This window comes from Melitaea cinxia, chromosome Z (assembly GCF_905220565.1).
Source record: "Melitaea cinxia chromosome Z, ilMelCinx1.1, whole genome shotgun sequence".
NCBI lineage: Eukaryota > Metazoa > Arthropoda > Insecta > Lepidoptera > Nymphalidae > Melitaea > Melitaea cinxia.
In genome coordinates, this window is record NC_059424.1 from 13,885,727 (window position 1) to 13,903,989 (window position 18,263).

Consider the following 18,263-nt stretch of genomic DNA (forward strand, 5'->3'; position numbering starts at 1 on the left):
TAAGAATATTATTTTATATTAATAAATAGTAATTAATGTAGTAAAGTAAATAGTTATTTGAAGATACAAATTCATAAGTTCTGGATTAAACAAAAAAACACTCGTCGCAGAAGCGTTTGTCATAGAGATATTTATCCGTGTATTTATGACATTTAATTACACAGTCGGTTGCCTTGTAACTCATTTGCACCAGACAGATGTGAGCACAAAGAAAAGTTTCAAAGCATATTAAACCGCCAATTAGATTGCGAATCAAATCGCATATATGTTATTAATTCGCTCACAATCTGCGGATGGAACTGCGAAGTAAACTACATGTGTAATAAATATCATTTGCGCGAATCCTTAGGTTTATATCGTTTTTTGGTAGCCCAGAATCCATAAATCCCACCTATTAATAATAAAGTTAGGACTGAGATATGGACGTGTCTATTGAACATATAAGACATATAAGTATTTATGTACTTACTCGAACGTTGATTCTTTATAAAATACAATTGCAGTCTTTCTTTGAAAGTGTTCTCGTTGACGTAATATTCCACTCGCACTCTGTAACAATATCACAAGGAGTTCAAATTATAGTTCTATGTTAAGAGAATAAACAATGTTTCACTATGCTTTTACTATATATGAAGGTACTTAAGCTTTTACATTTTCCAAAAATTTCACTTATTTGGGACATTTGTATGATTACTGTATTTTTTCATCAAATTTTTTTGTTAGATAGCCTGATTAACAATTGAATCCTTTGCAATAAGCACGTTTAACATAGTCATGAATAATATACATTCGAGTATACACGCAAGGGCGCCACATGTACTCTATCTACCCATTTACCACTTCGTGTGACCTTTCAAACTCGAATATCTTTCAACATTTATGGCCAGACTGGATCGTGTTTTAGAAAAAAAAAATCAGTACATTGTAAAATACTTTAAATTAATGATTTTACACATGATTGCGTTTATTCCTAATATTTATTGTTTTCATTTTTTAACTAAACTACGGTACCTTCTAATTTATCGTGTATCAGGAGATGTCGGGGTTGACCCATCTTCCCAATATAAACTTTCTTTGATATGTTAACTAGATGAACTCCCACGAGAACTAAAACTTTTCATGTATTCATGTAAAGTTTTAAGGTATTCAATAAAATAAAAGTTGCCGTAAACTTTTCGAAGATGATTAAAAAGTTAAGATATGAAACCACTGGGGAGCGTTACGTAATATAACGATATAACACAGTAGGGTGTATTTTAGACGCCAACAACTTTGTGATAAATAATATTTGTTATAACAAATATTTGTTTTGCAACTATAATTCAAAGTAAATTGGAGGTCAATGAAATTTTACAAAAGAGGTTTCACATCCTAGACTAACAAAAGGTAATTATAGACAGTGCAAGAAATTAAAAAAATAATTTTATCAGATAGTTTATTCTATTATTATTAGTTCTTGATATAAATATCTATATTTATATCAAGAGATATACTAAGCATTTATTATCTCAAAGGAGGTGACTATGTGACACGCATCGCATACGCATACGCATTCAGCCTGTAACATCCCACCGCTGGCCATAGGCCTCTTTCTCCATGCTACATTCACGGTGCAGGTTGGCGGATATGTTCCTTACTATGAGTAAAGATCGATAGAAAAAAAAAACTCCATTCGTGAGTTGGATAAAACCTTAGTTTGATCAACCTAAATATCTCTTACACAAAAAAACAAGGTTAAGTGCTTATTTAAACAGCAAGCGTCATTGTTGTACCTGAAGGGTAAGAGAATAATGATATCACCTATTATTTTATGCAGTACCTGGGTGAACGAGTATTTTTAGTAATCGCGTTTTTTGGAAATCATATTTAAATACGAATTACACATTGATAAAATGTGAATAATAATTTCCGATTTTACCGAGATAATAATAAAAAATATGAACTGGTTATTTAAAAAGAAATAATGAGTGCAATTATAAAAAAAGGAAAAATATAGTCGATTCTGAGCTGTCATAACTTTATTGACAATTGCGAAATTTACCTTCGTATTCTAATGACATTGTAGCCATTTTTTCATTGCCTAAAAACAGGGATAAAACGACATTTTCTAAAAATGTATTTCAGCTATATCGATTCATCGCCCCCGAAATCTCCTGCATACTAAATTTAATTAAAACCGTTAGAGCCGTTTCCGAGATTCAAATTATATATATACAAGAATTGCTCATTTAATAGTATTAGATTTAAGTGACAGTTATTGGTTGGGTATATTGTAATTTAATCGGCGATCCTATGCTTTTTTCCAATATCAGTATTTCATTGCCAATTTTATATAGAGGCTTAAACAATGCGTTGTATTAAGGTATTTTGATTTAAAAACGGGGGTTGGAAGTTTGTATGAAAGTCCTATGTTTTTGAAGTAAGAGACTTGAAATTTAAAATCTATGCTCTATAGATGGTGAAAAGGTGTTCAAATAATGTATCTTTAGAAATCAACTCCCTTTTGGGGTTAAAACGGGGGATGGTAGGTTGACTCACTCATCACGAAATCTCCGAAACTGTAACAGCTACAAACTTGATATTTTGCGGATAGGGCGTAAACATCCACTGAGAACGAATTTCACGAAACTCGAACCCTAAGGGGATAAAACGAACTGATTTCAACGCGGGCGAAGCCGCGGGCACAGCTAATTATATATATTCGTTATCAATATATTCCATCCTGATTACTAACACCATTTGTAGGTCTAGTATCCTTATTCTGGTTTTCAAATATTGATATGCGTTACCTAGTTCAAGGTATACTCTTTAATAAAATTTAAATACATAAATAGCTTGGAAGGACTCACGTATCGTATCGTTACATATTTAATCTGTATTTTTTCATTCTCATTAATTCTGTTATTTGCATTATGCTTCTGGGAAATGTAATGTACGTTGGTTTAAACACATTTGCTTATGTGAAATAGCAAGGATTAGAATACAAAATGATTATCTAAAAATAATATTATATATTTAGTAAATTAATAAGGGTATATCAAATAATCAAAATCATATTAATAAATCAATACAAACAAAAATATTTAATCGAATCTACAACAAAAACAAATTGAATTTAGTTAATCAAATCAATTAAAACATAGCTTTATAAGCAAAATAATTACAACTAAAATATTATGTCTTAAACTATTTGTAACAAATATAAAAGATAAAATATGATATCATGATAAAATCAATCAAACTAAACCAATTTAGATCAATTAGGACTTAAATAGAAATTTCTGGGCAATCTGGGCAAAAAATGCACCAGCCCTCTTGTCATCAGTGGGAGCAATAAGGCGAGGAGCTATCTCATTTAAAAAAAATTAGCACTGCTACTCCAAACAAATATATTGTGTCGGGAAAATATTTTTATTTATTTATACTTTATTGTACACCAAAACTACATTTTAAACAATAAGCTCATAATATATATATATATATATATATATATATATATATATATATATGTATTGGCTAGTGAACTTTGTAGGTAAGAATAGTTTCTATATTCAGTTTTATAACATTTATTTCACACCAACTGATAACTTGGTTCAAATCTCCTTGCAGTAGAAGAGCTTCATTCAGTGGCACAATAGCTCTAACAAACTTAAGGTCGCCAGCATATAAGAAGGGTACTGGGTGGATAAATAGAAAAGAAGGAGATAATATAAGCAATAGTAAACAGAAGACGATAAACATTATTAAGTATTCAGTATTAGATTACTCTAGAGATCAAGTTATAAATCTTACCCATAGGTCACATAAATTGGGATTTCTAGTCTATTGTTTAATCTATACCGTCAACTTAGTTTCGATTGCAGATGATAATATTACTTTGACACTAATGAGTAGAAACGTATCCATTTGTCCATCCTCTCAAGCTATATACAGATATAGATATTGTATGAGGTTCTTTAATATAGTTTAATGAAGGAAATAACGATCCCTGTACCCGGTAGAATATGTTAGCCCTGTAGACATGCAGATATCGGCATTTAAAATATAAAATTTAGTATTCAAAGTACCAATAGACGACAAATTCTTTACTTAGACTTACAAACCATTGTATTTGAATCGAAATAATAATTTGACTCTAGAATTTGCTAAAACAAAAGAAACTATAAATAAAAGAATCGTTAAAACTACAATAAAACGGTTATTACTTTCATACTTTCCTAACTTTGTCTAACATACACGCTATTTTTTTATTTATTATGCATAAAAAACGTCTTCATTTAATTAAAGTCATTTAATTAATAAATAAAATCAAGATAAAGCTAAAGTGCTAACTTCATAAACTGTGCGGCTTGCAAGTGATGCTCAGAGCGCATTAGAAGATTACGGGTTTATACTTCAAAGAATGATAATACAACCAAGTGAGCCGACAATAAGATTTGTTTTTAATTTAGTGATAGATATTATAAGTAGAATGTGTAATTTCCAGAGTATTAAAAATTATCTACTTATACAAATATTATAAAGTTAATTATATACACATGTAAGTGAAATAGACGCCGCGTTGGCGCAACGGTCCCAGTCATCGATTGTGCCTGTTGCGCTGGCGGTTGCGGGTTCGATCCCCGCACATGACAAACATATGTATTGGCCAATTTGAAAAAAAAAAATAGAATATATCCGCCAACCCACATTAGAGCAGCGTAGTGGATTAAGCTCTGATCCTTCTCCTACATGGGGAAAGAGGCCTATGCCCAGTAGTGGGATATTACGGGCTGAAGCGAAGTAAGTGAAATACAATCAAAATATTTATGATTGCTATTTACGTTTTAGATTATTATTTTTCTTAATTTGTATACTTATCACAGAACTCTTCGTTATATTGCTTTAGCTGTGTCAAATTGTCAATTAGACAGACATTACTTCGCCAATGTCATGTGGAGTGGATAAAACACAGGGGAGATTGTTTGTTGCGGTCGAGAATCCATACTCAGATAATTTTATTCATATTTTTAATTGTGACAGTTTCAATATTACTTTTAAAGCTACAACAACATAAACCTAATATTTCATTATAGAGTTTATACATTAGCTATATACATATTACGACATTTAAAATATTTAAATTGAATGTAATTTTATTATACATCTTTATTGATTTTTTACATATTTATAAATTCTTTGTATGTTTAGTAGCGTAAGGAGAAGTTGTGTTGAATTTCTCGTCTACCACTGAAAAGGGAGAATCCTCCGACCAGACGGGTATTGTGTCTGTTGGGCTAAACAAACTTTGCGGGGTCAACTAGTATATATCTAATAAAATCATTTTTAAAAAACTTATCAAGGCCAGTACAGAATGGAAAATAATTTTGGTATCATAGAAAATTTCAATAAAATTTTAGATTAAACTTACTTGATAAAAACTTCATTTTTCTGAACTCTAACTACTTATTCGTATGATAATAACCTACCAATTTTTTAACCTATTTCAATGCTGGGTCTATATTATACTAGCTGTGCCCACGACTTTGTCTGCAAGGAATTTACCATAAAAGTTATTGTTCAGTTCGCAGAGTTATAAAATAAATAAGTTATTGCATCAGCTATTTGCCAGTGAAAGTCCCGACAAAATCAGTCAAGCCGTCTCAGAGATTAACCATTTATTTATTTATTTATTTACAGAAGAAAAAAAGATACAATGAACAGTTTAACATTGCACTGTGTTTCTAAAGTAATAAGTACATACGATATTATATACTAACATAAAAATATGATATAAAGCTATAGAAATATAGATTATGCATTTGAATATAATTGGAAAGAAAAAAAAATAACATTAAGTGGTTAAAAAATAGTAATAATCATAACAAAAATAATAAATGCGGTCATGTCAATCTCTCTCTTTAAGTTGGTCTAAAAAGAATTTTTTAAATATGTTTTTATAGTTATTTTTTTTTTTTTTTTAAATTCGATGGCAGATTATTTAACCGGAACAAGCAGAGAGACAGACAGACGAAAATTGTGAAAAATGTTATTTTGGTATATTTTATATGCACGTTACGACGTTTTCTACTATTTTCGTACATGAGTTCACACTGATTTTCTGGAGTGTGTTATATACTTTTAAGGACCATTATCGTTAAATATTTAAGTATAAAAATCATTAAGTATTTATATATTTAATAGAGAATAAACAGAAAAGCGACTGTACACAATTCATATACGACGTCATGATTGTAAAACTTCATCATCATCATCACCATCATTACAGCCTATACAGTCCACTGCTGGACATAGGCCTCCACAAGTTTACGCCAAAAATAACGTGAACTCATGTGTTTTGGCGATAGTCACCACGCTGGGCAGGCGGGTTGGTGACTGCAGGGATGGCTTTGTCGCACCGAAGACGCTGCTGTCCGTCTTCGGCCTGTGTATTTCAAAGTCAGCAGTTGGATGGTTATCCCGCCACCGGTCGGCTTTTTAAGTTCCAAGGTGGTAGCGGAACTGCGGAAGCGGTTATCCCTTAGTCGCCTCTTACGACACCCACGGGAAGAGAGGGGGTGGCTATATTCTTTAGTACCGTAGCCATACAGTACAACACAAAACTTCAAGTTGAAATAATTAATTACTTTATTGTACTACTACTATACCATTCAGTTTTAGACATATATATTTTGTGTATAACAGTAGTATCTGTCATACGAAATACTAACAGGCCGATATGTTACATAGGTAAATAATGTGTGTCAGCGACTCTACGAAGTCGAAATTAGCCAATTGTGTTTTTCCAAAGGTCGAAATTAGGAAGACGACGCGTTGGCGCAACGGTCATGGCACAGATTTGTGACTGGTGCGCTGGCGGTTGCAGATTCGATCCCCGCGCATGACAAACATTTGTATTTTCCATAAAGATGTTTTCAGTGGTCTGGGTGTTTATGCAGTCCTTGTGGGTCTCCCCACCGTAAGTCGGAGAGCAGCTTAAGCCGTCGGTCCCGATTGTTATCATGTAAACGTAATAGCGATTGTTACTCATAGTAGGGAATATATCCGCCTACTAGCATTCGAGTAGCGTGTTGGATTAAGCTCTGATTCTTTTCCTACATAGGCAAAGAGGCCTATGCCCAGCAGTGGGATATTACAGGCTGAAGCGTACTATAATTACTAAGTTAAATTATAAATTCCATGGCCTTATTTTTAGGATATAGAAATAGTTACAAAATAATACTCTAATAGGTATGATTCTGTACATTGTAGGCATTTTAGATAAATAAATTTTGTATGTTATGAAGCTGAAACTGGGTTTTTTATTTTTACTTAGAGCATCACGCCAGAACTATTTAATGAATTTCACTGTATAAATGAAAAGACTATTATTTCTAAGACTGAATGGTAGCAGGGGTAACTTAAGAGGAGTTAACAGTTAACAAATTAAGATGATACAATATATTTCATTTGAATTTCCCATACTATTAAATTATTTACAAAATAAATTGGTATGCAAATTTGATGATATTTTGGACTTCATTTCATAATGAACCGAATTAATACTAGCAATTAAAGTACGTTTAAATTATAAATCAAGATTATTCAAAATAACTGAAGAAACTTTTAATTGGATTCAGACATATTCTATAAACTTTTCGTTCAAGTAAGGCGACTTTATATTATAATCGAGTTTTTGAAAATTAAATGAACGATTTGTTTTGTATTATTATTTTTATTAATAAGCTATTTGATGCTAAAGATAAGTTTTCAAACTTATAAAATATTACATTGTTTTGTAAATTGTATTATTTGGTTCACCCGAGGTGGGTTTGGTAAATTAAACCTAGTATCATTTACTTGATGTCCAATTCTCATCCTATCCCACATTTTTTTATTATTATTTAAAGCTGGCTGATGATGAGAAGAAACAATTTGATTAAAAACAGTTTAGTTGTAATGTCCTTTGCTTTAGAAAGTAAACAAAAACTAGCTTGGATAATACTTCAATTGGAAACTTATGAAGTCGAGGTGTATTTAGCTTAACACATAGATATAGACGTGATTAAAAATTATAAATATATTCAGAGGCAAGCTCGATTCGACTTGAAGACGTTGAAAACGTAGTTGGTAAATACGATCGTTAAGTATTTACAGACTACCTGTCTCAATTTGCTGCAAAATATTGGATGGAACAGTCAAACGATTGCCAGAAAAAAAAAACCGATTATATAAATACATACTACTAAAATATTTTTAAACAACTTTAATAAAAAGGACGTTCTCAATTCAACTGTTTTAATGTATTTATTATCTTATAAGTTTTTACTGTGTGTATCGATTTTAATTAGTCTTTTTTTGATGGAAAGCTGTTACTTGATATGGTGTTTGTGATGGATGGTCCCGTTTCAATCTTATCGAGATTAATTTGTATTACTTGTCCATGCAATTGAAGTCATTTTTAATTACATTGTAACTGGGTTTTGTTCTCAGTTTATTTATCGAAAAAACATAATCTGTACATAACGAAACAACATGGTCTTCCCGTGACCATAGTTGCTGTAAAGTATCCAAAACGCCAGGCAAACAAACAACTTAACTAAACCGCGATAAAATCCGAAAAAGTTGAACAAATAAATAAATAAGAAACAATATAATCGGTATTATATAATTAATTTTTGCACTGTCAATTAAAATGAATAAACAAGCATTTCAAAGTTAGTGCACAATATACCCTTAAAATGATGAAATAGAAATATATAATATTGAAAGTTTAAATCAGAAATTCGTCATTTTTGAAGCTGAAAATATTAAATTAGAACACGGACAGAGAGCAGGAACAGAGGATGAAATTTGTATGGAATTCCGTTATTTCTGGATTTAGAAGCTGTAAACTTTTTCCATAGACGTTTCATCAGTATTTTTGAAATTGAGGCAAAATCACCCACAATAAAAATGGGTTGAGAAACTTGAGCGAGACTATTTTTACACGATTGTTCCCTGAAGCGTGATTGAGAGCGAGCTGTGTGAGCAGTCTGGTATTTCTAACGTACGGAAGGTGAACCATAAATATGGTACAAAGGGTGATGAACTGTTATGATGTAATGATTATACACAACTTTAGCCCCTCTATAGTAAATAAATAACAATATGTAATTACATTGTTAAAGTATGTATATGTGTATATAAAGTAAATGTAAAAAACACACCTATTCGTTGTCACAGGAAAAAGACACAATTTAATTGTTGACAACTATATGTGATCTCAAAGGCAACGTGGGAAGACCAAAAACAAGCACGTTCACCCAGACAAGAAATATTTCTACAAATCAAATATCTGCCCTGAGCAGTACAGCGCTCTCGACCGCCGGTACCGGCTCTGCTACAGACAACAGAAGGTCAAGCTCTATAAGCTTTATCGTCGTCAGCTCGAGTCACCAGAACAATATCTGTGTGACGATTTTTCTATAGCAGTGTCAAAAGTTTGAGTGTTTTTTAGCTTTGAAGTGTCTTTGAAGTTGCACAAAACGCTGTCAATGGAACACAACATGATGTATTAAGCGCGACGTCATAGGCAATGCAAAGTCCATTTTCACCAATACATAACACATTATTAGATCTAATTGTTGTCATCTAGCCAGTCGTGTTTAAGGTATAAGCGTTGCGGTACTAATATAACAACAATAGAATTTTTTTATATATTAGCAATAGTTAATATAAGTACGGATGTAGTTTTGTTACTGACTAATAATACTTAAGAATGTAATTACGGATATTTAACTCAATAGGATAATTATCAATATCAATAGGATAATAGGAACTTTATAGTCTTAAGCGCAACAATATTAATATGTACCTATTACTAGTTGTAGTATATGAAATATTTACGTAAAATGCCAATACCTTAATGTCTTGTTTATTACTTTATTCACAACCTTTGGGTAAAATATGATATATGAACGTATGAAGCTTTAATATAATTAGCCTAAATACGAATTAAACTTAAAAAAAAATACATTTTCGACTTCATCAGTACTGAACTTTTCTTACCTGTTACAGATTTATTATAAGTGTAAGTGATTTGGTTAACAATAAAGTGTATTGTTATGTTATGTTATGTTGTATTTTAAATGAATGAATAGTATATATGTATTACAGCTACAAAACAAAACAAAAATTACATTAAAAAAATTATATTTATGACGCAAAAGAATAAAGCTTTTTCTAAAGTCACTTTATTAAAATTGGTTTAATTATAATTTACTTTTAATTTTACATTTTGTGTTGAAGGTTATCCTTGTATAGGTCTTCAGGGCAATAGCTTTGCATAATAGTACATGTATAAAGAATGACGATAAAAAATGAACTCAGTGTTAACGCGTGTGTTGCGTTTATTTTTCTGCTTCGAGGTGGCATTGGCTCGGGTCGCGTGCGCGAACTGGAAGGGCACGCACCCAAGGGACAGCATTTTCATTATGACGATTAAATACATTGTTAATTTTCTATAGTGTTAAATATGAGAATAGTTTTGGGGATGGGCTTCATATTAACATTGACACTCTGCTAAAGAAAAACCTGAGAAAAATCAATATTTCTATCTATTTAAAATAACCTAGAGGGGTACTTCATTTTTACCGAGCTTTAACAAGGACACGTAATATTAGAGTTCTATAATATATTTCGAGCCTTAAAAAGACATGATTCCTTAACGTTTTAAAGGTTTGATAGCCGTATCGTCTCATCTTATATATACAATTCTCGTGTCACAATGTTAATTAACATGCTCCTCCGATACGACTGGATCGATTTTTATGAAATTTTGTGTGCATATCGGGTAGGTCTAAGAATCGGCCAACATCTATTTTTCATACCCATAAGCTAAGGCTGCTGTGTGGTTACGGCAGTAAAGAATATAGCCACCCCCTCTCTTCCCGTGAGTGTCGTGGGAGGCGACTTAGGGATAATACAATTCCACTACCACCTTGGAACTTAAAAAGCCGACCGATGGCGGGATAACCAATCAACTGCTGACTTTGAAATAGACCGCAAAAATGGACAACACACATGAGTTCACGCCGTTTTTGGTGTGAACTTGTGGAGGCCTATGTCCAGTAGTGGACTGTGATAGGCTGAAGTAATGATTTGATGAGTTATAAGTTATAAGGAGGGTAATTAAGGGGGTTAATAGCATATATGGCAAAACAACTTTTGCGGGGTCAGCTAGTATAAGTATATATTTCTATAATTTTATGGTTATTTTAAATAAAAACATATTAATAGCAAATCAACTTTTTCATTTCAATTAATAAAATTTGAATTATGGTTGTTAAGAACTTTTAAATGACTTCATCACAGAATTTAATATTCATTAATACAATAAGTTTTGAAGAACAAGTCATTGTGAACTCGTCATAATATAAACTTTTTACCAACGAGATCTAAATAACAAACCTATTAAAATATAACAAATTAGTTAATAATAATTTTACCAAGCCAGTGCAGGCAGTGCGGTAACGACTATTAAGTGGATAAAATACATGCATTAACGTATGGTCGCTGCATTATATCCAGGTTAATTGTACGGACTTAATCGTGACTGTTTTTACTGGCAGTGAAGGTAAATAAAACCAGAATAGACTTAATGTTAAGAACGTGCCACGACATGGAGATGTTCCGTGAGTGTAATTTTTTGTAATATAAAAATCATATACAAAAATAAAACGATTTCGTTACAGACAGTGTGACACATATAAAGACCCGTACCATGTTGTTTTTTTGATTATATTATCTATCACTTCAGCCTGTAATATCACACTACTGGGCATAGGCCTCTTTCCCCATGTAGGAAAAGGATCAGAGCTTAATCCACCACGCTGCTCCAATGCGAGTTGGCGGATATATTCCCTGCTATGAGTAACGATCGCTATCAGATGTACATGATAACAACCGGGACCGATGGCTTAACGTGCTCTCTGAGGCACGGTGGGGAGACCCACTTGGACTGCACAAACACCCAGACCACGGCAAACACCTGTATGGCCAATACAAATGTTTGTCATGTGCGGGGATCGAACCCGCAACCTCCAGCGCAACAGGTACAATCCATGACTGTGACCGCTGCGCCAACGCGGCGTATATTATCTATACAATCAAATAAATAAAATTGGAGTGTCTGTTTGTAATATTAAAATAATCGCTTTTACTAAATGCATATGGTTGTATACACAGAACCTACATATACCAAAATATTTTTTTATAATTTTTGTCAGTCTGTTTGTTCCAGGTAATCTCTGAAACGGCTGGACCGATTTTGATGGGACTTTCACTGGTAGATAGCTGGTGTATTATGGAGTAACTTAAGTTACTTGTATTGTAGATTTTTTATTATAAATGCGAACTGAACCATAACTGGACGAAGTCGCGAGTGTAGGTAGTTCTTTAATAAAATGTCGCTGAAGATATCGAAGAACTTATTATTACTTCATCCGTTAAATAGCTCATTCGCAAAAAGGTGTTGTCGGCTTTTTTGAAGAACTGATCGACCAAGCTGCTTGCCACACCTGGTGTTGCTTCCTTACGAATGCAAAAATTAATTAATACTTGAAAGATAATGGTGAACAATGATTTTCAACAGTTTCACAGCCAATCTATCATTTATCGTCACGTAGTGATTTATTATTCTTTAACTGTTTGATAGTCATATTAATCTCGTAAGGCCGATGTTCAGCAATATCCCTGGTGTCTTTCCGCTTATTTCAAACATCATTAGCAATATCATTAAAAAAAACGTGTTAAGGTATATAATAATATTTTACGGCACATAGTATTAGGACTCTTTCTTGTCTTAAGATTTCAATGTTTCACGTTTGCTCCGGTGATTACATATATGATATATGATTACATATGTGATGATTATATATATATATATATATATATATATTCGGGGATAGCTTCGTCGCTTATGAACCGATTTTGATAATTCTTATTTTGTTTTAAAGGAGATATCTACATACTTGACTATTTTTTCGTCTACCTACGTTGTATTACTTGTCGATGTAATTGAAGTCGGTTTTTTTTCGTTTGCCAGCAAACAAAATTATTCAAATATGTTATTGTTACAATTTATTTAGATTGTGCAATATTGTCCACGCGACTAGAAACGTGAGCACGGTTTGTAATTAATAATGAAGTCATCGGTTGTTGGAAAACGTGAGGCGAGCAGTTTGAACGCAAAACACACTCACAGTATTGTGTACTGATTATTTTCAACTAGGGTTTAACATTCAAAAAGTGTTCATCATTTTTAATAAACTGTAATTAAAACAAAAAAATTCAGACATTTTGAAGAAGTCTCGACAATATAATCCACAAAATAAAATGTTTGTATCTAGACGAAATGAGAGTAATAACCCTTAATGCTTAGTTTTATTCATAAAAGAAAACAAAATAAATATGAAGTTGTAAATAGGTACTTGTCGTGACTTCTTTTAAAAATATTTTAAACTGCAACAAATTGATTATACAATTTTTTAAGTTCTTTAATGGCAGTTTAAGCTTTATCTAAATTCCAGAGATGAACAGTCCATCGAATATCCAGATACGTGCGGCTAAAGTTAGGTGGTGTGCGCGATCGGTGGGGGAGGAAGGGATAATACATTGTTTTTGTGTATTATCAACTAATTGCCTGTTCATGTCAATGTGCGTCGTGTGAACTGGCAGTCGATTAGTATTATTACAGGCGTTATAATCGAATGAGCACTTTATTTGGCACGTATATAGAAATAACGTACCAAAACAAACTTATAGAAATAAAAATAAAAATTGCGTGCGTACAAAGTACACGTGTCAGAAGTGAAACTTCTTTTGCAATCTGATTAAAAAAAGTAATCATAAAAAGGAATTGAAGAAAAAAAAAGCCAACGTCACGCGGTGTTTCCAGGCGGTTACCCACCCAAATACTGACCGCACCCGACGTTGCTCAACTTCGGTGATAAGACGAGAGCCGGTGTATTCAACGTGGTATGGACGTTTAAAAATTCGTGACGCCGTGACGCGTTTGATCCGTTAAAATTTTACCCGTCACGCGCCTAAAAAAGTTTCACTTCAAAAAAAATGTGTGTGTCAGCTCCGACGCACGACTGGAGTTTACTCCTTCAGATCGACTGTCTAAATAGGCACAAAAAAGGCTTACTACAACAAAGGCACAAAAACGTATCGAAGTCATTTGTTCAGTAGATTTTACTCCATATATTTTTTTCATACCGGGGGCCTTATATGAAAATCGATTCTTAAGGAGTAAACTCCAAAAAGTAGCTTATTAGTAGCGTTGAAGCAAAATAAACACGGCACAGATAAAATATATATATTAAATGTTTTTTATATGATAAGAAACGATTTCTAAGCTTTTCATTAATTTAAATGGAACTATACTCGTAACTTAGTGCCAAAAAGGTGTGTTTTAAAAGCAATGAAAGCGGTACTTTCGTGTTATTTGGAAATTACCTCGGAATCTTGTCGTAGCTGTCCCATCCTGTCAGACAATTGTAGGAGCTGTATCTACTGACTGCCGCCATGACTAATATTCCATGTTAATGTCACAGAGATATTTGAGCAGACTTTTAGCTGCAGAAATAGTTCTATAAAGAAGTTATTGTTTAATTTTTTACATAAATAAGCTCCTCTATTCAGATGCGATTGATTAAAAAAAAACTGAAAATAGTTAAAATTTGTTTTTATTTTTTTTTTTAAATTTTACAAATCAAATTTTACGTGTTATAGGAAAAATACTATACCGATATAATTTTGAGAATTCTTGGTTATATCAAAATAAGTTTTAACATAAAGTTAAATGACACACAATTATGTTAATAGGCATATTGTATACGAGTATATATTCTACGAAGCTAGTAAATTTAGGAGGGATACATTTACCGAGCCATTGAGAAAGCGGACAATAAATATATTAAACGGTTAAAACGGATGAAAGTCGCTGAAACTGCTGAGATTTAATAAAGTAATTGGGTTCTCGATACTATTGTATGAAGTACTTTTAATGTAACTGAAAAACCTTACAAACAAAGACTTAAATAAAATTAATTCATCTATTTGTATGAATACACTTCATGATTTAAGATCATCTGTTAAACTTTGTTTCAGTTACAAAAAATACGCTTGTTCCTTAATCGGCCATTGAGATAATTATAGTTGTAGCATCTGTTGTCGTTCCAAAGGTTAATAAGAGCCTCATAAAAACAATTTGTTAGATTGATAGACGAGTAAATGAATTGCTTGATTAAAAATATATATTGAGGATATCTTGATATTTACACAGTTGGATGAAAACTATTTATAAGCGGTATGTTGTATATCAACAACGCGATCTTCAAGTAAGAACCGCGAAACCGATGAAGCGAGCGCCACGGCTCTCGTCCGTGTCCGACTGAGTCCGTGACGCCGCTCATGCCTCGCCCGCCTCCTTTTCCGCCTGGCTACAACGCTACGACAAATAACGTTGACGTTATGGAAACACATCAATTTACAATAAATAAAAGTTGTCACTATTAATAATTTAAAGTTGTCACTATTAATAATTGTATTACACTATTATAATTAAATGACTGTTAATTAAACATAAATTAATGATTGAAAATATAAGTACATATATTCTTTTAAACGTTATATAAGTAATTCAATTTTGTCTTATTCATTTGTTTTTAAAAAAATAAGTACCTTTCAGAGAAATAAATATGTATATATAGTCCTTGCGTCTTTTGTGATGTTAGTTAGCAATTGATACAAAAAGTTTTCGAACTAAATAAAAAGTAGCCAATAATTTAATCTAGAGAATAATTGTGTTTGCTTGCTTACGAAAAAAAAACAAGACTTCTATTACGCCCAGTCATACAACGCAGGTCGACGAAAAATAGTCAAGTAAATTTTTTGCCCATTTTTTAGAGATCTCAATCAAAATATAGAACCACATGACAAGCACTGGCTTTTGATTCAAATAAGAATTTTCTAAAGCGGCAAAAAGCTATGAGATATAATACAAATTAGATTGACGAAAAAATAGTCAAGTCAATACGCGTTAGAGATAACTCAAAAAGAACTTGTCAGATTTCCACTTGTCAGGTCCACCCAGTCCAAAGTTCTGAGGTAACGTAGATTAAAAAAAAATACAGTCAAATTGAGAACCTCCTCCTTTTTAGTTACAGCGGGGTTTTTATAGTCAAAGGGATTATCATCATCATTTTTATTCGTGTAATGACTGTCGTCGTTCGTTTGTTAGCGTCTTCAGTGCGACAAAGCCAGCACTGTGGTCACCAATCCGCCTGCCCATTTTTGGCGCGAACTTGTGGAGGCCTATGTCCAGCAGTGAAATGCGATAGGCTGAAGTGATAAATGACTTTGAGACAAATTAAGGACAGAGGACACCCCTTTCACCCTGTAAATATTAAAGGCGAATATCCTATCGTATTGATTATACATATATATATATATATATATATATATATATATATATATATATATATATATAGCTGAGAAGAAAAATTGTTAAGGGTTACACAAATATTTTTTTGTAAATTAGAGAAACTGTGCGATAGGTTTTTTAAAAAAGAAATTTACTCAAGGGCTTTTTTAAATTCTCCAATCTTTATCAAACTTCTATTTTAGTAGTATCTACATTAGTACAAACTATAATATTATAGAATGAAATTAAGTATGCAATCAGTTTTTTTAAACTTTTGGGAAAGCGATATAAACTTAAATACAGTTTTCAGTAACACATCACAGACATTCGTATTTTCCTTTTGCTCAGTGAACCTAAAAAGGTGAAATTAATGGCTTTAAATAATAAAAGAAAAAGAATAGAAGAATTATATAATAATATTTTTTTTTTATAAGTTCACGTGCATAATATATTTATATGCAATGTTGTCTTATTGTCATTTACTTATGAATTTATTTTTATATAAAAACAATTTAATTTTCTCTACAGTCTATTTTAGAAGTATTTAATATAAACGTGCCTTTACAATTAAAAAAAAAAAACAAAGGCGTTGGCCTACCCCTAATAATGACCCTTCTCACTTTATCATTAACGGAAATGTGCGAGAAACATACTCAGTACTCGTTTGTTAAATAAAAAAATAAACAGATTGTAGGTACAATTTCCTTACACTGTAGGTAATATTGCGATATAAAGGTGGCTAGACAGCCAATCGCATAATTGATTACACACCGTGCTCTGCCGTCAAGTATATTACACAAGAGCGTTCTACACAACACAACACAAATCCCCAAGGTTTACCCATTTAAACCGCTTTATTATTATTTAAAAGAAATACCACTCTTCTTTACTCTAATTACGGTAAGAAAACAAAATCTTCGTGATAAAGCATAACAGCTGTTTTACAGTTCTTTTATAATTAAAATGTACATCGGTTCGCACGAATGTACTTAGGTCACATGAACTGAACGAGGCCTAATACATTGTGAGTGGGTGTCTACTATCGTAAATCAGTTGCGTACTTCTCATGTCTCATGCCTGTCCCGCGTGTGCTCTGTAATATTGAAGCTTAAGTGACTCCGACTAGATAGATATCCTTTGCAATATATCGATGGTGGTTTTAGAGTGTAGTTACATCACCTAGGTACTAAATACTTTAAAATTATCATATACAAGATCGTTTCAATTTTATTGATGACAAAATGAGTGAGTGATATTAGTACCTACCTATCTCTTAATATTTTGGTTGAAAAATAATTCATATTTATATAAAGATATATATTTAAAAATTACATCTTGTGTGGATAGATTGGAATAGCAATGGTAAGATCAGAATCGCCGATGGTTGCAAGCATGATTTTCATTGAGTAGATTTTAGTAAAAAAAATTCTTTTGATATTTGCCTTTTCTATGTTGTTTCAAAGACTTGATTGTAGTTGTTGTCATAAGCACTCAGTAGGTAATGGTTATTACTCACATATTAAATTATTCTAGTCTAAAAGTTGGTATTTAAAGGGCTTGGAAATAATCAAAAATAACAACTAGAACCTAATTGAATACTTAGAAAATGCTAGGTAGAATTTTTTATCTAATTTGACTAGATAATCCATCTGGATTACAAATTAGTTATTTTGTAAAGTACCTACGTTTTACTCATGTCAGTATTAATTTGTAAGTTGAAAATAGAATTAAATTAATCAGTAAATGATATCAACACGTGTATTTTATTTTCTTCGCTTAACTTATATAAATAAACTCGTAGATATTATTCCTG

At 32.0% G+C, this 18,263-nt stretch overlaps 1 protein-coding gene and 1 pseudogene across 1 annotated transcript in view; both read right to left on the bottom strand.

Annotated features, from left to right (window-relative positions):
- Positions 1-18,263, bottom strand: part of LOC123668667 (potassium channel subfamily T member 2) — a 102,906-nt gene that overhangs the window by 17,219 nt on the left and 67,424 nt on the right. The window contains exon 2 of the mRNA XM_045602377.1: positions 470-549. Within this exon, the coding sequence (XP_045458333.1) occupies positions 470-549 (80 nt within the window). The remainder of the gene's footprint in view (positions 1-469; positions 550-18,263) is intronic.
- Positions 13,894-14,012, bottom strand: LOC123669075 (annotated as a pseudogene).